This window comes from Acanthochromis polyacanthus, chromosome 22, assembly GCF_021347895.1.
Source record: "Acanthochromis polyacanthus isolate Apoly-LR-REF ecotype Palm Island chromosome 22, KAUST_Apoly_ChrSc, whole genome shotgun sequence".
In the NCBI taxonomy this organism is placed as follows: domain Eukaryota; kingdom Metazoa; phylum Chordata; class Actinopteri; family Pomacentridae; genus Acanthochromis; species Acanthochromis polyacanthus.
The window spans coordinates 18,890,740-18,912,766 of NC_067134.1; the positions used below are offsets into that span (position 1 = coordinate 18,890,740).

The 22,027-nt window shown below is 40.6% G+C and overlaps 4 protein-coding genes across 5 annotated transcripts in view; 2 read left to right on the forward strand and 2 right to left on the reverse strand.

Moving 5' to 3' along the window:
* nid2a (nidogen 2a (osteonidogen)) overlaps nt 1-6,136 on the forward strand; it is a 46,033-nt gene extending 39,897 nt beyond the window's left edge. Inside the window, exons 38-41 of the mRNA XM_051943083.1 lie at nt 979-1,136; nt 2,780-2,903; nt 3,028-3,140; nt 4,877-6,136. Of these exons, the coding sequence (XP_051799043.1) occupies nt 979-1,136; nt 2,780-2,903; nt 3,028-3,140; nt 4,877-4,887 (406 nt within the window). The 3' untranslated portion in view covers nt 4,888-6,136. The remainder of the gene's footprint in view (nt 1-978; nt 1,137-2,779; nt 2,904-3,027; nt 3,141-4,876) is intronic.
* Nucleotides 6,137-6,194: 58 nt separating this feature from the next.
* rtraf (RNA transcription, translation and transport factor) lies at nt 6,195-10,192 on the reverse strand. Its single transcript, XM_022195692.2, has 8 exons — nt 10,028-10,192; nt 9,373-9,497; nt 9,151-9,250; nt 8,254-8,334; nt 8,069-8,157; nt 7,028-7,096; nt 6,844-6,892; nt 6,195-6,679 (listed from the first exon to the last, which is right to left on the reverse strand). Exons 1-8 carry the CDS (start codon nt 10,086-10,088, stop codon nt 6,525-6,527), a joined length of 729 nt encoding a protein of 242 aa, XP_022051384.1. The 5' UTR covers nt 10,089-10,192; the 3' UTR covers nt 6,195-6,524.
* Nucleotides 10,193-10,597: 405 nt separating this feature from the next.
* Nucleotides 10,598-12,506, reverse strand: sap18 (Sin3A-associated protein). Its single transcript, XM_022195694.2, has 4 exons — nt 12,307-12,506; nt 11,221-11,330; nt 10,965-11,087; nt 10,598-10,875 (listed from the first exon to the last, which is right to left on the reverse strand). The coding sequence occupies exons 1-4, from the start codon at nt 12,376-12,378 to the stop codon at nt 10,719-10,721; spliced, it is 462 nt and encodes a 153-aa protein (XP_022051386.1). The 5' UTR covers nt 12,379-12,506; the 3' UTR covers nt 10,598-10,718.
* A 3,241-nt stretch (nt 12,507-15,747) lies between these two features.
* On the forward strand, nt 15,748-21,507 carry LOC110952224 (gap junction beta-6 protein-like). 2 transcript variants are annotated; one of them, XM_022195678.2, is made up of 7 exons: nt 15,748-15,865; nt 15,958-16,006; nt 16,555-16,726; nt 18,653-18,805; nt 19,680-19,828; nt 19,908-20,114; nt 20,260-21,507. In XM_022195678.2, exons 3-7 carry the CDS (start codon nt 16,556-16,558, stop codon nt 20,333-20,335), a joined length of 756 nt encoding a protein of 251 aa, XP_022051370.1. In that variant the 5' UTR covers nt 15,748-15,865; nt 15,958-16,006; nt 16,555; the 3' UTR covers nt 20,336-21,507. The 2 variants fall into 2 exon arrangements, with proteins under 2 accessions (XP_022051370.1, XP_022051371.1); XM_022195679.2 differs by having other exon boundaries at nt 15,815-16,006; nt 19,908-20,143.
* Nucleotides 21,508-22,027: the final 520 nt, after the last annotated feature.

Consider the following 22,027-nt stretch of genomic DNA (forward strand, 5'->3'; position numbering starts at 1 on the left):
TTAATGTGGTTGATAGCATGATTAAACACAGCAGCGATAACCGAAATCATTAAAGCTTGAATGTTTGTTTCGCATTGTTGATTTGACAGCTTCAAATTTATTTTCTGACTGGAGGCCAAATATGTGTGTGCGTTCTGACTTAAAGCCAAGTCCTAAAGGTAATTACTGCTTCACAGGGGTGCACTTATGATCAAGCATGTGCTCTGTGATTTCAGAGCCTTCACATGTTCCCGTACACAGACACACAGTCGCACACATCGATGCAGACGCACCAAAATTACACGCGCGCACATTATAGAAGCACGTATTAGCGTCTCGTACGCAAACATCTGCCTTCATGGCATTCATGCACATGTGTTGTGTGTGTGGAGGTTGATTGCTCATGTGGTGTGTGTTACCTATAGCCCCCAGTGGACTGCCCACATGTGCACCATCATCTGCAGATGAAAAGCAGCGTGGCGTCATGGGCAGCCCACACACACGCTGTGCTGTCATCCGAGCAAATTTGCGGCGTTTTTGAAATGAAGATATAATTTGATTCTTCACTAGAACACATCCATGAGGAATATGACGACACTGGTTGGTTTATTTCTGTGTTTTTGTCAAATGTACACACATAACCAAAAAATGCACTTTGAGAGCAGAGGTCAGAGGTCGCACGTTGCTCAGAGTACCGTGACCATGACCTCATCAGCATGAGACAGCTGCTCCCTTGAGTCCTGTGCTCTTATACCCTCATGTACTGCGTGCGTGTGGTTGTGGCTGTATGCATGCTTGTGTTTGGTTTTCCTCTTGTCTCATTATATTTGCCAGATCCCAGCACTCGGCACCAAAACAAGTCTATGCTGAAACTCAACCGCAAAAAGAAGCATTTTCGCCTCACTGTGGCCGTCAACAAAATGCAAATCCAGTCGAGAAGCTGATCGTTTTTCCTGAATTTAAAAAGAGCCAACCGTCTCTCACTGTTTCTGCCTGCAGGACTCTGTACTGGACCGACTGGAACAGAGAGGCTCCAAAGATCGAGTCTTCGTCGGTGGACGGGCAAAACCGCAAAGTGGTCGTGTCTGACGGGATCGGTTTGCCGAACGCTCTAACGTACGACTCTTCTTCTGGACAGGTCTGCTGGGCCGACGCAGGTAAACATGGCTGCTACTACGACCACGCTAAATTTGATGACCGGTCATGTGATCCGTGTTTATGCCCCGAGCTTCTACAGTCCGATTTAAAACGTCTCTAAGGAGAGTCTCTGACTGTCCAGCTGCCAAATGTAAATATGACAAGTTGATTCAGCAGTGAGACTCACAGACAGGGATGGAGTTTCTTAGGTTGTTGCCTGCTGGGGTTTTGGCTCGAACCTCTGCATGTTTGAGGAAAATAAATGTAGCTATGTTTAATGTACTGGATATTCTCCTAAAAAAGCACTGGGAGTGATAGGAATAGTGTTGTAGTGAAGACCACCTAGTCTAAGTGTAGTTCCCAGTGTGACACACATTTATGGAAGGTGAAGACACTCATTTAAAACAATAAACAAGGATTAGGTGAGTTTCTGGATTGTCATGCCTCCTTCAGTGTGCTTCAGTTTAACTTTAACTCAGCTGATGTTGGACCTTTACTTCTGTCTGCTTCTTCTCAGCTCCCTATGCTCCCAGATACAGCATTTTAATACAGCCAACGTTACACTACATGTTAACTGACAGTCGCTTCAGAGTCATGTCCAAGCAAAACTGCCGTACAGTTAATGTGATAACTGCAACGTCATCTGCAAACTCACCGTGTACTTGAGTTAGAAACGACACTGTGCTGTGAATCTGGTGTAAAGTGATTAATTGACCTCAATTTCAGCTGCTGTGTGGTCACATTTTTTGTTATACGTAGTGTCTACAGATACGGACCCGTACGCGTAGCCTGTGACCTACGGATACGGCACTTTCCAACTTTCCATTCTTGCTGCCTGAAATACCCCAGCGCCCCCTATCGAGTGGCCATTTTTACGGCAAACAGGACTTCCATGTCGATATGAACTGGCTTGTGCTCTATATACATGTGTCTCTACTGCATTCACTATAGTTACACCCGCTGTCTTTGGCCAGTTATTTAAAAACATGTAAACCATTGCATTGTCCACTGAAACATACTGTCTACTTTATACATAGGTTGCTTATATATATATATATATATATATATATATATATATATATATATATATTTACACAAAGTAAATATTTACTAAATGTATTTGGGAGACAAGCAGAGTTTTCTAAAGAGGTTTGATACAAAGTCAGATTGCTAACTCTCCTAGCGTCGCTAACACTTAGCCTATTTTTGTTCATGCTTCCTTTTTAAGTTCAGGTAAAAGTTTGACATTGCAGTACACTGCAGAATTTATCCGCTGCCGTGTTTTCTTTTGGATGCTGCTTTGCAAATGACCTCTTTTGTTCCGACATCTCCCAGACAGAGCGTCTTCTATCTGATATATTTACTTTCTTGAAGTGGGGCAGGGTGAAGCGAGTCGACTTGCTGGTTATATTTGAAGCAGGAAGTTTAGCATCCAGTCAAAATAATGATGTTAACAAATGAATCAAGACACAAGCATGGGCCACGAAAATAAAATCCAAACATGTGGTTCTACCGCTCAAACCTTCAAAAGGTGGCCTTGAGACAAAAACTGGTCTTGTACACGATACAGCAGTTAGCTTATCTTCGCCCAAAAAACACAACAAGAAACCCAGAAGTTCACTTTAGATCCCATTGATCCATGTTGTTCTCCTCTGTGTGTCAGGTACGAAGCGTTTGGAGTGTATATCACCAGATGGTTCTGGTCGAAGAGTGATCCACCCGACCCTCAACTACCCGTTCAGCATGGTCTACTTCAGGAACCACTTCTATTACACTGACTGGAGGAGGTAGACATCTCCATTCCACTGGTTCACCAGATTCAGCCTTTTTCTAATCATTACCGATCACTAATCAATGAGCTGATCAGCATGCCGCCCTGGTGACATCTCTCATTCCTCCTCTTCCTCACAGGGACGGTGTGATCGCAGTGAGCAAAGACAGCAGTCAGTTCACCGACGAATACCTACCTGAGCAGCGCTCTCACCTGTACGGCATCGCCATAGCAACCACCCACTGTCTACCAGGTGAGATATGTGTGAACAGAAGGTCTCTTGAACCTGATCCCATGTGTTGTTGATTAACCCTCGTGTTGTCCTGCAGGTCCAAATTGACCCGCTTTAAAGTTTGAAAATGTGTGTGTGTGTGTGTGTGTGTGTGGGGGGGGGGGGTATTTTGGTGTCCACAATTTCAACGTTTTTGGGAAAACTTTGAACATTTTTTGTTGAATGTTCTTAAAGAATAATTAAAAGCTTACTGATATATATGCAATCACTTTTAGATATTTTTGGATTTTTTGGCAGATTTTTACTCATTTTTTGAAAATATTTACAAGAATTTTTTGCCACATTTGGGGGATTTTAAAAAAAAAACTTAAGAGAGTTCTTTAACAAATTATTGTAATTTTCTTCCTGAAGATTTTGTGAATTTTCAAAATTTTTTAGCTGAATTTTTGGATTTTTTTTCAGACAAGAAAACAATGTTTTTTGGTGCCTGTAAATGAGGACAACAGGAGGGTTAAATGTACACATGTACACACGCACACACACTTTAAGGTGTCACCGACAGTGAGCTCATTGGTGCGTATGCAGTGATGTCATCACATCAGTCGACTCCCACCAGATGTTGCTTTAACCCTGAAGGCTGCATTTACACTGAGACAGAAAACACAGTTAACCCTGCACAAGAGAACGCTGCGTTCTCATCTGATGGAAGCACAGGCCGCTATGTGAACTTTTTCTGCAAGTTAGTCGTCCTAATGTTGCATTCAGGTGCAGCACAGAGTGTAGGTTTACCATGTTTAGCAGGTTGAAATTACGTTTTTAGATTTATATCATATTTACTGAATGTCCAGGAAGGAAAAATGAGCCAGAGTAGAATTTTTTTGAGTCAGAACATGTTCTTCAGGACAGAGTGATGAATACCGTAGCAGATTAGTGTGGATGATGTAAACGCAGCTTCTGTGTGCGTCTGCAGTAACCAAAGCTTGCGTTTCATCACCTTCAACCCTAAAACAGTCGTCACACAGCTGGCTTACAGACGCTACTCCACACCTTTACCTGTGTGCGTACGCTGACTTCACATCCACCCGTGAAGTAGAACAATGATCACACAGCTGTGTGCGTCCCTCTACCTGTACTTTACATGTTTGATGTGTTGATGTCTGCAGATGGCTTCACGTCCTTTAAAGCCTTCTGTTAAACGTCTTCAAAGGACAAAGTGAGCCTTCAAACACGGGATAATCCCTAAAATAGCACCTTGGCAGATGTTATTGTCAAAGCTATTCTACGCTGTGTCAAAGCGCAGCGTAGAATCTGTTCACGATACAGGAGATTGTGCACACAGTTGAGTTTGTGCATTTATTTGAGTCAGTAGTGTGTGACTTCCTGAAACACTCAGACTGGAAAAGAGCCACTTGCTTCAAAGTCGTGGATGTTTGGTGTAATTGTGAGCATGATGACAGCTCTAAAACACACTTGTTAAGGGTTTGTAAGAGGCTTAAAAGCTGTTATTGTTGAATACACGAACACACACGTGCTCTTTACACAGATAATTCTCTGTTAGGTGCAGCCTTTTTCTGTTTGTTCTGTCATTAGCTCCTCTGCAGCGCCAAAGCTTTCATCCTTTAACGCTCGGATTCACACAGGAAGGAAAATCAGGCCCTTTAGCTTCTCATTTCCACCTGGATCTTTACACAGAAGCACTTCCACTAGAAAACTGAATGTGTCAAAGTGATAAAGTGGCGTTTTGTGTCGTGTCACAGGGAGCCACTAACGACGGAGCGGCAGCCGCAGAGTCCTTTGGTGCTAAACTTCTGGGGGATCTGTGGACGAGGGAAAAAAAAAACAAACCCTCTCCACTGTCCCTCAGAAAGAAGGACACTCTGAAGGGAGCGAGACGGCTTCCTGCTGCCCGACCAGCCATCAGAGTAAATTTACAACCTCCACCCGTCCCCATTATCTCACCTTAAAGATGTAACCCAAAGTAAATGCTTTGTAAATTTGTTTTATACCTCATTTTAGGTTTTTTTTCTACTGTATTTTTGTATTTTGTGTGAGTTGTCGTTTTGCTTTTCTATCTATTAAATTTACAGAACAATGAAATCAGATTTTTAACAGAGTGCTTCTTAAAGCCAAAGGAGAACGACATGAAGCTTCTAAAACGTTGTGAAACTCAGCATCAGGTTTCTTTCTGGTCGGTTGGCCACAGCGGCTTCTACAGCCAGTCGAGTCCAAACAATCACAGTAAAGGAACATTCTGCTTTTTGGGTGAATTTTGATTCCGTGCATTAAATTTAAAACCAGAACCAGCAACTAAAACACCACCTCAACTGAACATTTAACACTTTTTGTTTAACCCTCTTGTCGTCCTGCACGACAAAATTGACGCATTTTAGTTTGAAATGTGAAAAAAAATAAAAAATAAATTCACAGTGAAACTTCTGATGTCCACATTTTTGAACATTTTTTGTTGTAAAAAAATGTTAAGTGTTTAAGAACATTCACCAAAAAAAAATCAACCAAAATCCAACGAAATTCACTGGATTTTGTTTGATTTTATATGAATGTTCTTAACCATTTTTAACATTTCTTTTTTCCCACCAAAAGTGTTCAAAAATTTCCCAAAAATGTGGAAAATAATTTCTTTTTTTCCACATTTTCTAACTTTAAACCGGGTCAATTTTGACGTGCAGGACGACACGAGGGTTAAGAGTGAAAATTTTCCCAAAATGTCAAGTGAAAACCAAACAACTGCAGCTTTAGGACTGGTTATTCATTATCTGGAGAAAAACAGACATTTCTAAACATTAATCATTGTTGTGTGACTGATTTTTGTAATCAGATTACTGTAATCCGAGTACAGCCCTGTGAGCCAGTCTGACCACATTTCTCTGCACTCCTAATCTGTATTTCACACATGATGAAACAGCCTTTTTTTGCCAAATATTTCTACTACTACTACTTCTCAAATCTTTATCTTTTTATAAGATGTGATATTTATAACAATAAAATGTGATTTGTTACTCGGGGGGTTTTCTGTGGTGATTATCGATGAACTACAAACACACGGGAGTCAAACTGTTGAGCTGGATTTCTATATTTTCCCCACACAGTGTCAGCGTTCACTTCAAAATAAACTTTTCTTCTTCTTTACCCCAGAAACAAATATAGCTTTCAGGTTGAATACTTCAGAAGAGATAATTATTTAACACGGTGGCAAAAAATGAGGACTAATCCATGCTGCTGTACAAAAAATATCAGCATCCCGAGAGTTGTCGTTTGCTTCCCCATTCAAACAGCCCCATCATGCAACAACAAAAAAACTCTAATTACGTCCACTGAAACAACAAAAAGGCTTCTCTTCTGAAAATCCCATTAAAACCCCCGCGGTTCAGTCCCTCCGCCTCGCTCTCATCTGCCGACCTTCCCCAGCCTGTGGTCTGTCTTGGGGTTGGCTATGATCGCCTGGACGGCCACGATGGCCTCGTTGATCTTGGTCTGCAGCTCCCTCAGCTCCTCGATGTGCAGCAGCCGGAGGATCTGAGCCGCCTCGTTCAGAGTCGCATCTGAGGAGAGATTTATTTTACTTTGCCGCACATGATCAAGTTTTATGGGAGACACATGTTGACGCCGCTGCACGCCACAGAACCGGAGGATGTTCCTGACCGCACACTGACGAGCGTCAGTCTGCGCTTCCGGTACTTTCTTCTGGCGTCATAATGTCACTCACCTCCAGTGTCGAAACCCAGGATGTGCTTGTCTAAAGCTACTGGAACTCCCTGGAGAGAAAAGGAAAATACACACGATAGATTAAAGCCTGACAGGGAGACGTTATCAGCCCGACCGAACCCAGAGTTACGTTTATTTTCTGCTGTTATCAGGACATCTGAGCGTATCACTGTTGATGTGTTTACCTCTTTGTTCTGGTTCGCTTTAGTGATGGCTTCTGGAGAAAGTCTCTCCTGGATGAGGATACGAATGGCCTGGCAGGTCCACATGAGAACAGAAACCGATTAGTATGACACTTACTGTGTTTACAGGCTTTGTAGTTTCCCTCAGTGGAGTCATTCCTGTGCAGGACTTTTACAGGTAATTTATTCTGACTGATATCTGCTGAACTGTTAACTTTAAACTCTGATGTTTTCTGCTGCTGTTAGTTTACATTAAAAGAATGTTATGATGTAAACCTCCCTATCATTCTGCTATAAGGCTGCAGTTTGATTGTATTTCTTTAAACCAATCAATCATCTCGGCAAAGGATTCCTCCAAAATAGTACTGGTAGAATTGTTTTGGTGGAACATTTGATCTGAAGTGGGCCAGACCAGAAAAATCAGAGCATAATAACCTGTAAATAATCACAACTCCTACTTTTTCCTTTGTTTTAGTGCAAAAATGTTCACATTTAAGGAATTATATGAAATTTCAGAAAAAAAAAAATCATTTTCAACGACATTATTCCTCAGTTTATCATGTACACATTACAACTTCCAGATCAGAGTGTCTACAAAGACACAAAACATTTAGTCACAAGTATCTGAATGATATAGTATTTTACTTTATGATCAAAATGACAAAAGTCTGACAAAAAAAACAAACAACAAAAACAAGACAAAATATTACAAAAATAAGGCACACAGTGACAAAAGAACAATCTAGTATTTTATGATCAAAGCAACTTGTCAGGGTCTAGAAATTATTTTAAATTTATAGTTTTACAAATTTACAATCTGCAGTTAATGTCTTCTGTCATTTTTCCACTTTACAAAGTCGTCCTGCAGGCCAGATTGGCCCGCGGGCCGCATGTTTGACACCCCTGATTTAACACACTGAGCTTGACTGCTCTGTGCCAAACCTACAATTAAACTGCCCTTGATGTCACCACGGTAACCCCACATGTTGCCATTACTGAAATCTGACAGCTTGAAAACAGAACAGATTTATAAGATGACCTCACCTTGAGCATCACCAGGTAGTCGTCGTGTCGCTGTATCTTCAGGATGTTTGCCAGAGCTGTAACTCCAGCTTTGAAATCTGGAGAATTACCTGCAAAACACAGACATATGATGATTTCAGCTTTTTCTGCTACAGAGATCACAGCGAGATAAGTTCAGGTGGAGGTGGTAGAGTTGTTCTACTGACTGTCCAGGTTGACCAGAGGATCCACAGCTCTGTCACTGTTGCTGGAGGCTGCCAACGGCTGACAGTTCTTATATTTCTCCACTGAAGCAAGATAAGAAAACACAGCAATGGTTAAATATCTACTTGAATTAACCTGTACTGACGTTCAAGGGAATTATTAGCAGTGACTGCTGCTCAGAAAAGGGGGCTGGTGAGCTGGACATGTAGCATTATTCCTTTGATAATGTCTCCATCTACTGGTCGGCATCAGTATTTCAACTGAAACAAGCAAATATAGTCCAGAGCAACATCAGCCAACATATTTATCACGTTAAAATTCTAAATGAAGTAAATAGACTAAATAGCACATTTCTATGTAATATTTATTTTCATCTAATAATTAAATGTGGCTCCTGTTACAGAAAGATCCGTTATTTGCTGTTGTATTTTTTTTTTAATTCTTGCTCAATTCATTTTCACTTAACACAGTCACAGCTTTTGCAAGATTTTTTGTCTTCTATGTGACTCAAACATTTAATAAATACATCTTTGAAGCCATTTATAGCTTTAAGTTTTCATCCTTGCATTAGAATACAGAGCAGTAAACATTGATCTCGTCTCAGTGGGAATAATTCATTCCATTTTAAATCTTTAAACAGTAAATATTGAACTGAAGCTGTAAAAAACACTGCAAATCCTAGTATCCATTAGAAATATTGAAATCTAATCTCTATTAGCCACAGTTCTCCTTTAAAACGTTTGTGATTTTTTTTTAAATCTCAGTAGATTTTCTATTATATTTATGTTATGGTGGTCACATTACTCTTTCTGTTTGGGGATCAGTAAAGTATTTCTGTTCTATTCCATTTACACTGTCATCAGCCTAAATAATTATCACAACATGAACTGCCCTCTTACCGTTGTCTCCATATTCATAGCGCACAGCCAGGCCCAGTAACCAGTCCACTGCCTCCTGCCTCTCCTGAACCCCAAACGGACAGTTCACATCCTGTAGGTACTAAACAGAGAGAAAACAAGCTCAAACACAATGCCAATACACTTGTCTGGTAGAAGCAGTGCCACTCCTATGATAAATATCATTAATAGCAGCTGGAACCAGGATCTCTCAGACTGCCTCACCTTCTGGTAGGCTTTTGGCCAGTCTGAGCTGGGGATGTTCCTCAGGTTTCCTCTGTCCTCGATCTTATAATGTCGAATCTTCTGGTCTTCCAGCCACACGATGCAGTTCCTGAACTGAGTCTCATCTGTGCAGAAAATAGGTTCACATTTACTGATGAATGGCCACAGTGGACATCTCAGCAGCTGCTGAATCATGTAGTGATTTATTTAAGGGCACTGATAGTTTACTGTAGCAGCAGATCAGATGGCACAGTAAACTGGCATGTAAGGAAACCCAAGTCACATTAATCTTCACATAGTTATTTACCGCCTGCTAAATAAAAAAAAAAAACATTTCTCGTCACAGAGTGTCACATGAATTAAGCTGAACAAGACTTTATGAATTTTCAACCTCAACATATACTCTGTGTAATGATTAAAGCTGGCTATGCCGAATGAAAGAGAGCCACATTAAGAAGTTGTAAGTGTTGTTATCTCATGTCGCAGAGAAGCAGAAATGTTTCTCAGCCAAACAGAACCTAAATCTACCATTTTATCAACGCAGTGTGGCAGCTGTGGTCTCCATATAGTGACAGGATACGTGTGTACACGTTAGCCGGCTCCACGTTACACTTAACCCACCGGTAAAAGAGCTTTAAGAGGAGGTTTTTCTCACCTGTGCAGTCAAACCCGTTTGGATTGTGATAATCTAGAGCAGTTAGTTTCCTCCTAAACATTTCACCGAATGTTTTATCCGCAAACCGTTTCCTTCTTTAGCTAACAGCTGCAAGCCTCGTCTATCTGCTAGCTGTTACTGTCTGGCATTGCGCATGCGCCACTATATATTATAAAACCTCCGCCTGTGACTATCAAAATAAAAGTCTCTCACTGACCTTTCAAACTACACATCGCTGATCAAAGTGTTAGGCCAGATTTGCAGCAACAGCGTTTTTCTTAGAAAGCTTGTTTGTCCTATTTCTGTTTATTTCCTTTAAGTATTCAAACCCCAGATTTAAAATATATTAATTAGAATCATAAATTGCAGTGCTGATGGCACTTAAACCAACTTCAAATTCACAGTTATAAGTCCAGGAGGAGTTGCAATTTACTCCATATAGTTTGGACTTCACTATTTAAACGTGTTGTTTTGATAAAATGCTGAGTTTTCCAAAATACAATATAGAACACAAGCAAAACTAATGTTCAATAACCATATCGGTGTGTTACACAGAAAAAGGCTGGGACGTTGGAAAAAATGACAATTTTATTACACATCACAGTTTATAAAATGAGGCAAAACCATTCAAGATGATGAAAAATGGAAAAAAACAAAAACAGGTTTGTAGTAGATCTGTAGATGAGTGTGTTTAGAAGGGCCTCATTCGAGCACTAAGTGGTGGGGCTCTGTTGGGGGGTGTGATAGCTATATCCAGGTAGTCTCCGATTTGGAAACGCTGAGACTGCAACGTCATGGAGTCATCTGCTCCCTTCCTGCCAGATACAGTACTGCCGATGTCCTTCAACCTGGAGGGAGGGGGGAGATTATGTAAGTTAGATGAAGTCACTACATCGTCAATGAATCTGATTAGTCCTGTTTGTAATAGGATACTAACTTGTACATTTTCCCTCTAGGATCGGGGTAGACGATAGCAAAGCTGAAGTGCGTCCCCTTTTTCCTGGCCTCTGGATACACTTCCTTCACCAAGCTGGTTAACTCCTTCAGAGTAGCATCCATCCTGAAACACACACAGAATCAAAAACCTGCGTCCAGTTCTACCTTTACATCTACACTAACTCAACAATATACATTTGCTATCTCACACAAACTGACTGATTCACGCTGACTCACAAATATAATTTTTATCTTACCACGTGTATATTTGCAGCTCGCTGGATGGAACGTTGCCTCGAGCAAACTCATCTACCCGATGGTGTCGGCCGCTGTTGGTGGTGAAAACTCTCAACAGGAGGGGGCAGGTCTGCAGCAAACATCAGAACTAAGTATGTAACATCTCTAGATGTGCAGTTTAATGTTGAAATAATATAGAATAAATCTGGATACAAAGATATTTAGCTAAATTAGCCACGTGTCTATATAATTGTGAAGTAAACTTAAAGGTGTTAGCATCTCCTAAGAAGAGCATTAACATTTTTTTTCAGATTTAAGGTCATTCTTCTTTTCAATTATTTTTTTTAATTTCAAAATGGGCATGTATTTACATTCTGGAAACAAGATTAATTAAGTAAATTAGGAAGATTTATCATTATTAATTCTTGCAGCCTCAAAAATGTTGCAGTCTTCACTGTTCTCTAGTAGTCAAACCGAGTAACTACAACTCAACGCTTTACCTGCCAATACTCAGGTACAGAATACAACAATGCCCTTTTAACTGCAATTCTCAAGTTGACACTAATCAATAGTAATGATGTACATATAGGGATAATATAGCCAGAGTTTCAAATGCAAGGAACCGACTGTGTTAATGTTTTATTGGTCCTGAAATTATACTAGTAATAATACTGAGTATAACTTAGTGAGCTGTATTTAACTGTTTAATAATTGTTTGTTGTCTGTTAGTAGAACAAGAAAAATATGAAGATGAACAGCTGTGTTAAAATACTGTACATGTGTGTCCAAGAAATTCCGTAAACAAATAAAGGAAATTAAGTACAACCTCTAAAATGTCTTGATGCATCGGCTGGTGACGAGCTAACACGTTAGCATTAGCGCCTTTCATTGACTACCATTCACCAGGCGATTTGTTTTTACTACTATTTACCTGCCGATTACAGGAGTATTATCACAGCTGGACTTAAAAATAAAGCCTAAATGCTGCATAACCAATTACGAAAAGTTATTTTTTACAATTTAGACTCTTCCAAATGTGCACCTTAGCATGTGTAGTTAGCAAAGCCAGGCTAGCTCACAGCTGCTAACATAAACAAAGTGTGCACCTTCTCTCTGTCGATGGGCTTCTCCGGCTCCTTCTTTATCTCCTCCTGTGTGATCCGCGACTCCAGAGCCATCGCTGTTTTCCACAAAACGGGTAATACAGCTTTGAAGGGACTGCTGTCTCCTCGCCTGCAGATTTTTCCAGAGCCGCAACAACGAACGGGACAGAAAGCGTGACTGATTCCGTTTCCGGTTTCCTCTTCTTTCCTCGGTGTTTCTCAGCAGTTGGTGTCATTACTGCCGCCTGCTGGACGTTTCCCTCAAACTACAATAACATTGTCAACAATAGTCTTGTGGTGCTATAATAATAATGATAATAATAATAATTTAATTATAACATGATCTCCACACTTAACAAACTTGCAATAGTAGTATTATTATTAGTATTTTTTGTATTATTGTTATTATTTTTGTATTATTATATTTTGGCTATGAAAGCATATTGCAGTTTACATTTTCAACTTCTTTTAACTTATCTTTCTTTTTGGGGATTCTATTTTTTTAATTAGTTATCTATTTATTAATTAATTTTTTATTCTTTTGCATTTTTATGCTAAATTTTACAGTATGTTCCCTGTAGTCGGCTCAGTCAAAAGTAGAAGATATTATTGGATATTATTATCAGATTATTATGCCAGATTGTGTCAGCTGCTTGTTGACTGCAAGAGTGCTAGTATATTATCTATACTAGATTTAGTATGTTTTACATTAAAAGTGAATGCTTTGTCATTGTATTGTCCAGTAGCCTTTTCATATGCTTTTCTCTGTTTCCACAGATGTCTGAATGTGCCTGAAGCCAAATGAAGGTGATGTTTCTCCTTAATAACTGAATTGGTGAGTCAAACTTTTGTGACTACTGACTAGTTCTGAACACTGGTGAATGCCCTATGGAAAACCTGCATCATCCACTTACATCTACAGTTATACAATTCTATTTAGCAAACACATGGATGCTTTAGAAGTTAGATTATGGTCAGAAAAGTTGTAAACACATTTTCTTAATGTAAGTAATCAACTGGGGACATTTCATGATGATATTTATTTGTTAAAATAGTTGATTTTGCAAACTTTACGTTGTCTAATGGTTAAAGCAGAATTTACACGTGTCATACTTTCCACTTTCACTCCTGTCTGAGGGGATTGTTGATATATTATTCGCAATTTAGGGAACACTTTATTTGTAATAATGTGATGAAAATTTTCTGATTTAAGAGTCATCCACAAGCCTCCTGTAAAAAGAGAAAATATCTGACTTAATTACATCAACAGAGTGAAACAACAATCTTGAGCCCGACTTCATGAAGTGTCCGGTTTCCCCTCTGGAAATTAACGCAAATTAGATCATATTTTGACACCTAAAAACATCAGAAAACCTTTAATACAAACAGTAACTGCCTTATTGTCATTAACCAGGGAATACGATGGGGATGACTGTTAGTTATAAATGTGAACCTCTCACCTGAACAGTCTCCTGTTCAGGTTTATTATTAACTGTGACTTAGTAAGTAACGAAACTGATTTATAACCACAGAATAGTGTTTGTGCAGAGATTCAATGGAAACATATGCCGGAGAATAAAATGAATTACTTCAATTTTAATTAATTTCCTTCATCGTTGCATGTGCTTTGTGTACTTATATAAAATGTTCATCGATTTTTTTGAGCTCAGCCTTCTTACAGCAGTGTAACCACGGTAACAGATGATGTTGGACCTCCAAACATCTCAGCAAAGGGCAGCTCAAGCGGCCTTGAAGCAAATACAATCAGAGGTATTGAAGGGGAAACCATTTTTTTTTCTACATTAAAAAGTTCCTGGAATTGCCAAGACGTGTTGCGGGGCTGACTTTGAGAGAGAGAGAGAAGCTGATCCGGGATCAGTCGGCCAAGTCCTCCTACAGAAGTGAAACCTGCTATCCAGTCACATGCTGCTCCCCCTCACTCATTACACTGTGTGTGGGAGAATGTGTGTAGTTTCCTGGGTAACGTGTGTGTGTGTTGGTACAGTATGCAGCTGTGTGTGTTGGTACAGTATGTGTGTGTGCTTGTACAGTGTGTGTGTGTGTGAGGACAGTACCCCCCTCTGTCCTGCTGCTGGCTGATCAGGGACCAGGAGCTACTCTAACAATCAGCTCTATTTTACCTCTCTCTCTCTCTGCCTCCCCACTCATTCACTTTGAATCCTCCCCCCTCCTCCCCCTCCCTTCCACCTCTCAGCAGAATGGATGCAACAATCCACCAGCCTCCCCCCTTCTGTTTTAGCCCCGTCCTGACTGGGATCACAAACAGTGGCTCTTTGAGTCGGTCCTGACACTGATACCCATTGACAGATATGCATCAGTAATAAGTGTGGCTGTTATTCCTCTAATGACTCCATTAGAATCACTGACGCCCTCTCTGTCTCAGCCCTCATTGCTTCTCATTTTGCTGGGTCATGTTATGTTCAGTTGTGCAGAAAAAGCACAGGAAACTCTTGCTTTGCTGTACAGAAAGAACAGAAAGGTGGAATCTCATTGGTTTCCATTAACAGGCTGCTTCACTGCTGTCTGTAACGCTTTACATCCTATTCTACATCCCTGAACATACAGAAGATGGTACAGCTTCTTCAGAAATCTTTATTTCTTTGCTCTGAGTGTCTTCAGTGCAAACGGAGGAAGTTGGTTTTGCTCCCACACTTCAACAAACAGAGGAGCGGCTCATTGGTCACAGTCATCAGCAGCACAGAGCGGCCCTGTCCGGCAGGACGACTGCTGCCAAGGGACGGTTCAGATCCGAAAAGTCACTTTGACTCTCTACCTGTGTCCAGTTACAGTCACACAGAGATCACACACACAGTGAATGAGTAGGGGTCCAACACCTCATAAAACCCGTGAACTAAATGTTGTAAACTGTAAAATGTGGACTGATTCAGCAGCTTTATAGCTAATTTCTTGCCTCAAATGTTTTAAGCAACACATTTTACCAAACAGATGCTTATCATTCAAAGATTTCAGACGGTTTGGGACGAGATGGAGCGCAGAGTGAAGGCAAAACGGCCAACAAGTGCTCAGCATCTCCAGGAACTCCTTCAAGACTGTTGGAAAACCATTTCAGGTGACTATCCATCTATCTCCCTACCTCATGAAGATCACTGAGAGAATACCAAGAGTGTGCCAAGCAGTCATCAAAGCAAAAGGTGGCTATTTTGAAGAATCTAAAATATAAAACATGTTTTGACTTATTTTTGCTTCCTACATGATTCCATATGTGTTCATTCATAGATTTGATACCTTCAGTGATAATCTACAAGGTAAACAGTCATTAAAATAACAAAAACCATGACATTTTTGACTGATAGTGTGTGTGTAATAGTTGTATTTTTTTGTCGTTCTACATCTGTGAGTTGAGTTGAAATTAGCTTTACAGTTTTTCCTCGTTGCTTCGCTGCTCCTTAAATCTCATCCGTCCTTCTCTGTACTGTTCTCTCCGCCTCCGGAGACATTATTCTAAAACTCCTCCCAGGAAGCCCTCTCAGCTGCTTCTCACTTCACGTCTTTTGATTTGATGCAGAAGAAGGAGCTGCAGGTTTGACTTTCTGTAGATTCACATTCATTTCATTGTCATGCTAAACCTGTTCATGTGGCGGTGACTCGTGTGTTTGTTTTCACGCTGGAAAGGACGATGAGGAATATTTTCTGCCAAACAACCTGACAGTCCAGACACAAGGTGGGACAAGAACTTTATTTTTTTAATCATAATGAAGCGTTTTCCTCCTGTAAACAAGTCTGTTAATGAATCTATCGATCATATATTGATGTGCAGTTCCATCGTTTTAATAACTAGTGAGTGAATAAATCGGTCAGTGTGAATGGTGCGGCTCAGTGTGGGTCTGTACAGTGTGTTCAGTGTGTTTTTAGTTGAGTGGGCTCAGCTCAGTCCAGTCCACAGTGGGCAGAGAGGTTCATCAGTTCACATGAATGCTGGCTCTGAGCCTCCTCTCCTCCTCCTGAACTTCCATTCCTTTTCATCCCCTTCCTCTTTCAGACTTGCCTTTTGTTTCAGCGTCGGTCTCTTCTTTCATCTTTTCACTTCCTCCTAAATGTCTCAAATCTGTGTTGCAGTCAGACGGTGTCATGAGAAGAAGTCCAAAAGAGAAACTCTGATGAATCTGTTCACTCCTCACAGACTTTCTAACATTTCAGGATTTAAAGCATCAACTTTCTAGGACATTCATCATTATTCCCATCATTCCCTGGTGTCTCTCCGTCCCCCAGGATGTCTTGGCCGGCTCTCTATACTCAGCTGGTCGGGGCGAACCGTCACTCCACCAGTCTGGGTAAGATCTGGCTCTCGGTGCTGTTTATTTTCCGGGTCCTGGTGCTGGTTGTTGCTGCAGAGAGCGTCTGGGGGGACGAGCAGTCGGACTTCGTCTGTAACACGCTACAGGTAGGAACCTAATAAGTCACAGGACGTATTAAAGGTGCACTGTATGCCATTAACAGATTTATGGACCTTTTCACAGGCAGCGTATTAACACATCTGTTATTGATGATAATTATGCCAATGGTTCAGGGTGAATTATCTGTCATTTCTTTGTCCACTTTGATGAAGTTGTGCTGAGTGTTTACTGTCCTGAAGCTGAGAAGCATCTTATCCAAGTGCACTTTGCTGGAAGATGTGTGACAGCTCTGTTTTTACTATCACTGTGCTGCTTCACTGATGTTATTAATTACACCGTTAGTTTTCCTGCTGTGACAAGTCAGAGTGTGTGCTGTGAGAGAATCTGTTCTTTTGCCGTTGTTACGTATTCACATAATTGTGCCACATTGCATACATTAAATATCAATAACAACAAATTATTAGCACATAGTTTTAACATTTTTAGTTAATTTCTATGCACAGTTCTTACATTAAAGTGACTATGTCACGTCGGAAAAACGAAATGACACAATCTTGCTTAAAAAGTCGCATTTATATGTAATAAAACTTTATGTAGTTTATGTATCTGTTCTATACACTACTGTTCAAAAATTCGGAATCACTTAGAAATGTCCTTATTTTTGAAAGAAAAGCAGTTTTTTTTCAATGAAGATAACATTAAATGAATCAGAAATGCAGTCTAAACATTGTTAATGTGGTAAATGACTATTCTAGCTGGAAACAGATGATTTCTAATGGAATATCTCCATAGGGGTACAGAGGAACATTTCCAGCAACCATCACTCCTGTGTCCTAATGCTACATTGTGTTAACTAATAGTGTTGAAAGGCGAAATGATGATTAGAAAACCTTTGTGCAGTTATTTTAGCACATGAATAAAGTGGGAGTTTTCATAGAAAACATGAAATTGCCTGAGTGACCCCAAACTTTTGACTGGAGGTGTGTATGTCTACATAGCAAGTTCACACAGTGCTCATTAAACCTATGGGTGGCAGGTAAAGACATGAGAAACAGCTGTGATAGTATGTCAGGTGGTGCCAAAAGAAAACCCAGGCAGTAATGACAGTGTTTGTGTATTTACTCTCACTGCCACAAGAGGGAGACAAAAGTCTTTTTCTTAATGATGTATGTCTTAATGTTGGTGGCTTTCTTCTTCAGACATTAATCTAGAGCATCATCACGTTTTCTGGGGCCCTCCACTCTAAAGTTCCTCCACTTTAAGCTCTGCTCTGCTGGGTGATGTAAAACCATAACCAACGTTGCCACAGACCTTTGATTTGAAACTCCACTGAAGAGAGTTTTATCTGGAACTGATAGACCCAATGAGCATTGTGTGAACCTGTTTGACAAGAGCTTGAATCTAATGGATGGTCACTTCTGCAGTCTGGTTTTAAAGCAGGAGGACCTCGATATTTAAAAGCAAATTTCATATATTTATAGTTAATGATTATATATTTTTTTAGCTTAGAATAGCCTGTTGCATAAAATTTGAAATATATATGTAAAAAACAACATACAGAGTCACTTCTAACACATGTGTATTACATTTTGCCATTGAGAATGCGTAAAAACTAGTTAGGTGAAGGAATGGATGAATCATTTAAATGGTCACTGATTTATTTTAAAATTGAAACATTCAGCTGAGAGTACTGGGGAAATGATTACAAAGCTAAAATTAGCGCAGAAATTGTTAAATAGCTTAAAGTCATAAGTTGTTATTAGTGAGTTTCTAATAGCAGTTCAACAATAGAAACATCACTGTAACCCTCATAAATATTAGAAATAACAGAGAAAAGACAGAAAAGAAGGAGATGAATAACATTGCCCTAAACCAACCAACTTCCTGTTCAGTCTCTGACCTTCGACCTCATTGGAGCAGACATGAGCTAATCCTCACTAATCAGTTATCATACCTGCATTTTTTCCTTCCAGCCCGGCTGTGAGAACGTCTGCTATGATCAGTTCTTTCCCGTCTCCCACATCCGTCTCTGGTGTCTTCAGCTGGTCTTCGTCTCCACGCCGACGCTCCTGGTCGCCATGTATGTGTCCTATCGGAACCACAAAGACAAGAAGAGGCTGCTGCAGGTGAGTGTGATATCAGTTTATTAATGCAAAGTCACCCTGACGACAGAGACGTATGTATATGTGGTACTTCATGCGAAATGAAGTGATGTCCCGTCCTTCCATGTCCTCCGGTGTCTCGCTATGTCATGTGATAGAATGACTCTCATGTCCTGAATGTGTCATGTCATGTTGTATTGTGTCGTGCCTCTGCTGGTGTCTTATCTTGTCCTGTCATGTAATCTTCTGTGTTGTCACATCATGATGTCATGTTGTATCTTCCGCCTTGTCACCATGTTTTATGTTGTCATGTCTCGTCTTCTGATCACATGTCATGTTATAACAGAATGAGTCTGCTCTTTTCTCATCACCTGACATGATGTCTTGGCTTCTGTCATGTCGTATCTTTCATCTTGTCACCTGCTGTCTTGTCCAGTCTTGCATTGTGTGTGTTGTTGTGTTGTTTGTCATGTGTCACTGGCTAATCAGGAGAAGAGCCAATGGCAGATACCCAAGGCAACGAAAGCAACTTCAAACAAAAACTGACTGAAGCATGAACAGAGGCTGGCAGCCAGACATCCAGGGATGAACTGAGGCTAAGGTCCCAAAGATATGGAGAGTAGATCGGATGCAGGAAACATGTTAGGCAAGAGAATATAAGCAAAGAGATGAGCTAGCAGCTAACAGGGGAAGAAGCAGGATTATAAATACAGTAGGTAATGAGGAACCAAGAATAGGTGAATCTACTGAAAGTGGATCAAAAAAGGAGGGAAAACAAACAAAGGGGCAAACATGGGAGACGGCTAAAATCAAAACCCAACGACAGTCATGTGACATCTTGTTTTCTTCTATATCTGCATCTCGATTTGTTTTAAAATCACGTCATCCTGTGCGACAGACTTCTGGCCGAGCTGGTTTCCTCGGCAACAAGGGCCAAGAGGAGGAGCTGGAGACCCTGAAGAAGCGCAGACTCCCCATAGCTGGAGCTCTGTGGTGGACGTACGCCTGCAGCCTGGTGTTCAGGCTGCTGTTTGAAGGAGGATTCATGTAAGATCTGTGATTCTTCTTCTCTGTGAGTCTGTCGTAAAGCTGTGGTGATCTCAGCACACAGTATGTATCTCTGCAGGTACACTCTGTACGTGGTGTACGATGGTTTCCAGATGCCCCGGCTGGTGCAGTGTGACCAGTGGCCCTGCCCCAACCTGGTGGACTGTTTCATCTCACGGCCCACTGAGAAAACCGTCTTCACTGTTTTCATGGCCACGGCCTCGTCCATCTGCATGGTCCTAAACATGGCCGAACTTGCATATCTTGTCGCCAAGGCTGTCACTAGGTAGAAGTATTAATCAGTCAGACAGTCAGGTGATTAATCGACTGATTGATTTCTTAATTATTTGATCGATTAATGTTAGAATGCCTGTCACAGCTTTAAGGTCCTTCATCTGTATTAGCGAATTATGCAAACTTTGTTTTTGCAGGGCTCTGTGTGGTCAGAGGGAGAGGAAAACCAGCAGGGACAGAATGCACAACCAGAAGTCACTTATCTCAACCTGAAGAGCAACAGGATGGAGGATGCAGACAGGAGCCATTCCAAAGACTAAACACACTTTAAAGCTGCATAATGAATGACCCATCAGTGTAAATAAGAAAGTGAAATTTTCTGTGATACCCAAATGTGTTCAAATGTAACAAGGGGTGGAGATGATATCAGAAGCTCAAAACTGCATTTTTACTCCGTCAAGGAACGCGGTGAAATTATGTGACGATCGGTGTACATTTGTCCGTCCGTCTGTCTGTCTGTCTGTCTGTTAGCAACTTTACTCAAAAAGGGATAAATGGATTTGGATGAAATTTTCAGGGAAGGTCAGAAATGGCACAAGGACCAAGTGATTAGATTTTGGCAGTGATATTTCTTATAGTCTGGATCCATGGATTTTTTAAAGATGTCTCTATCATTGCGAGATAGCAGCATGGCGTCACTGTAACTATTTTATTTTATTTATTTAACCACGTTTTTGTCTAGATAAGCTAGTTGAGAAATTATTCTCATTTTCAATAGTGACCTGGCCAACTATGACAGCAAGTCGTCAGCTGCCTGTTGACGATCACATGATTGCAAACCTACTACAAATCGACCGTTATGTTACTTAACTTACTGGGACTTATCTGTGAGACATGATACAAGAAACAACAGATTAATTTGAGTCCCATCAATTCCTGCCGCCCGCTACATATTTAGATCACACGATTCGGTATTCTTACATAACATACACATGCATAACACACACCTGTGCTCAACGTAAGGTCATTTTTTATTAGAAATTATACGACTGAGCAGCCTTGCAGGAGTACTGCACTCTGAGTGCTTTTCTTGTTATTTGGACTGTTTTAGGTTGTATGTTGATAATTTGTACAAAAAAATTAACTTGTTGATAGCGTATTTCTATAATGTGATAATGTCGTCTATTTTCACATCAGGATTCCAGCTAATGTTAATGCAAAAATAGACAAGCACAGACACTTCAGAGTCTTCGCTCCATCTACTGAGAAACAAGAAAACTGCGTCAGGAAAATGTGAGGATTCATTAGCAGCTACACACACTGTAAATAAACTATGCACATGTACACATGTTTGTATTTTTCATGGATTCATTGAGTAACAGTTCATTGCATATAAATGCACTCACAATGTCTCACTTCACAAATAAAGTTTCATCGTATCATCATTTTGGTTTGTCTGGTCGTTTGACTGAACAACAATAATACTAATACTGGTTAGCTGCAGTTCTGAGCCGCTCTGTAATCAGCAGCAAATGTAGACACCTGAGCTCTCCTGCCGCCAATCACCTCTCCACTTTGTAAACCTCTCTGCCAGGTCATGGACTCTGATTTGTGCCAAGAACAATCCCTTCCTTCTGTCTGGATCGTCCTCTGTCGGTTTCTGCTGCTACAACCTCCAGAATCAGAACCAACCATCTAGTTTTCCTGCTTGCCCCTTCCCAGCCCAATCTGTCAGCTAAGTCTTTCCTAGCCTTGTTGAACCTTGCTTTGGTCAGTTAAGCTCAGTATCCGAGCCCAGCTGGTAATTTATGTTGCTTCATGTGTTTTCTGTTATCCCTTCTGTGAGTTTGTCTTGTTTTTGGTGTTGTTAATTTGGCCTTTAGCTCACCTCCCCTGGTTTATCTCCCCTCACCACCTGAACTTTGACTTCACCATGCAATTAGCTTTGGTAAACAAACACTTTCT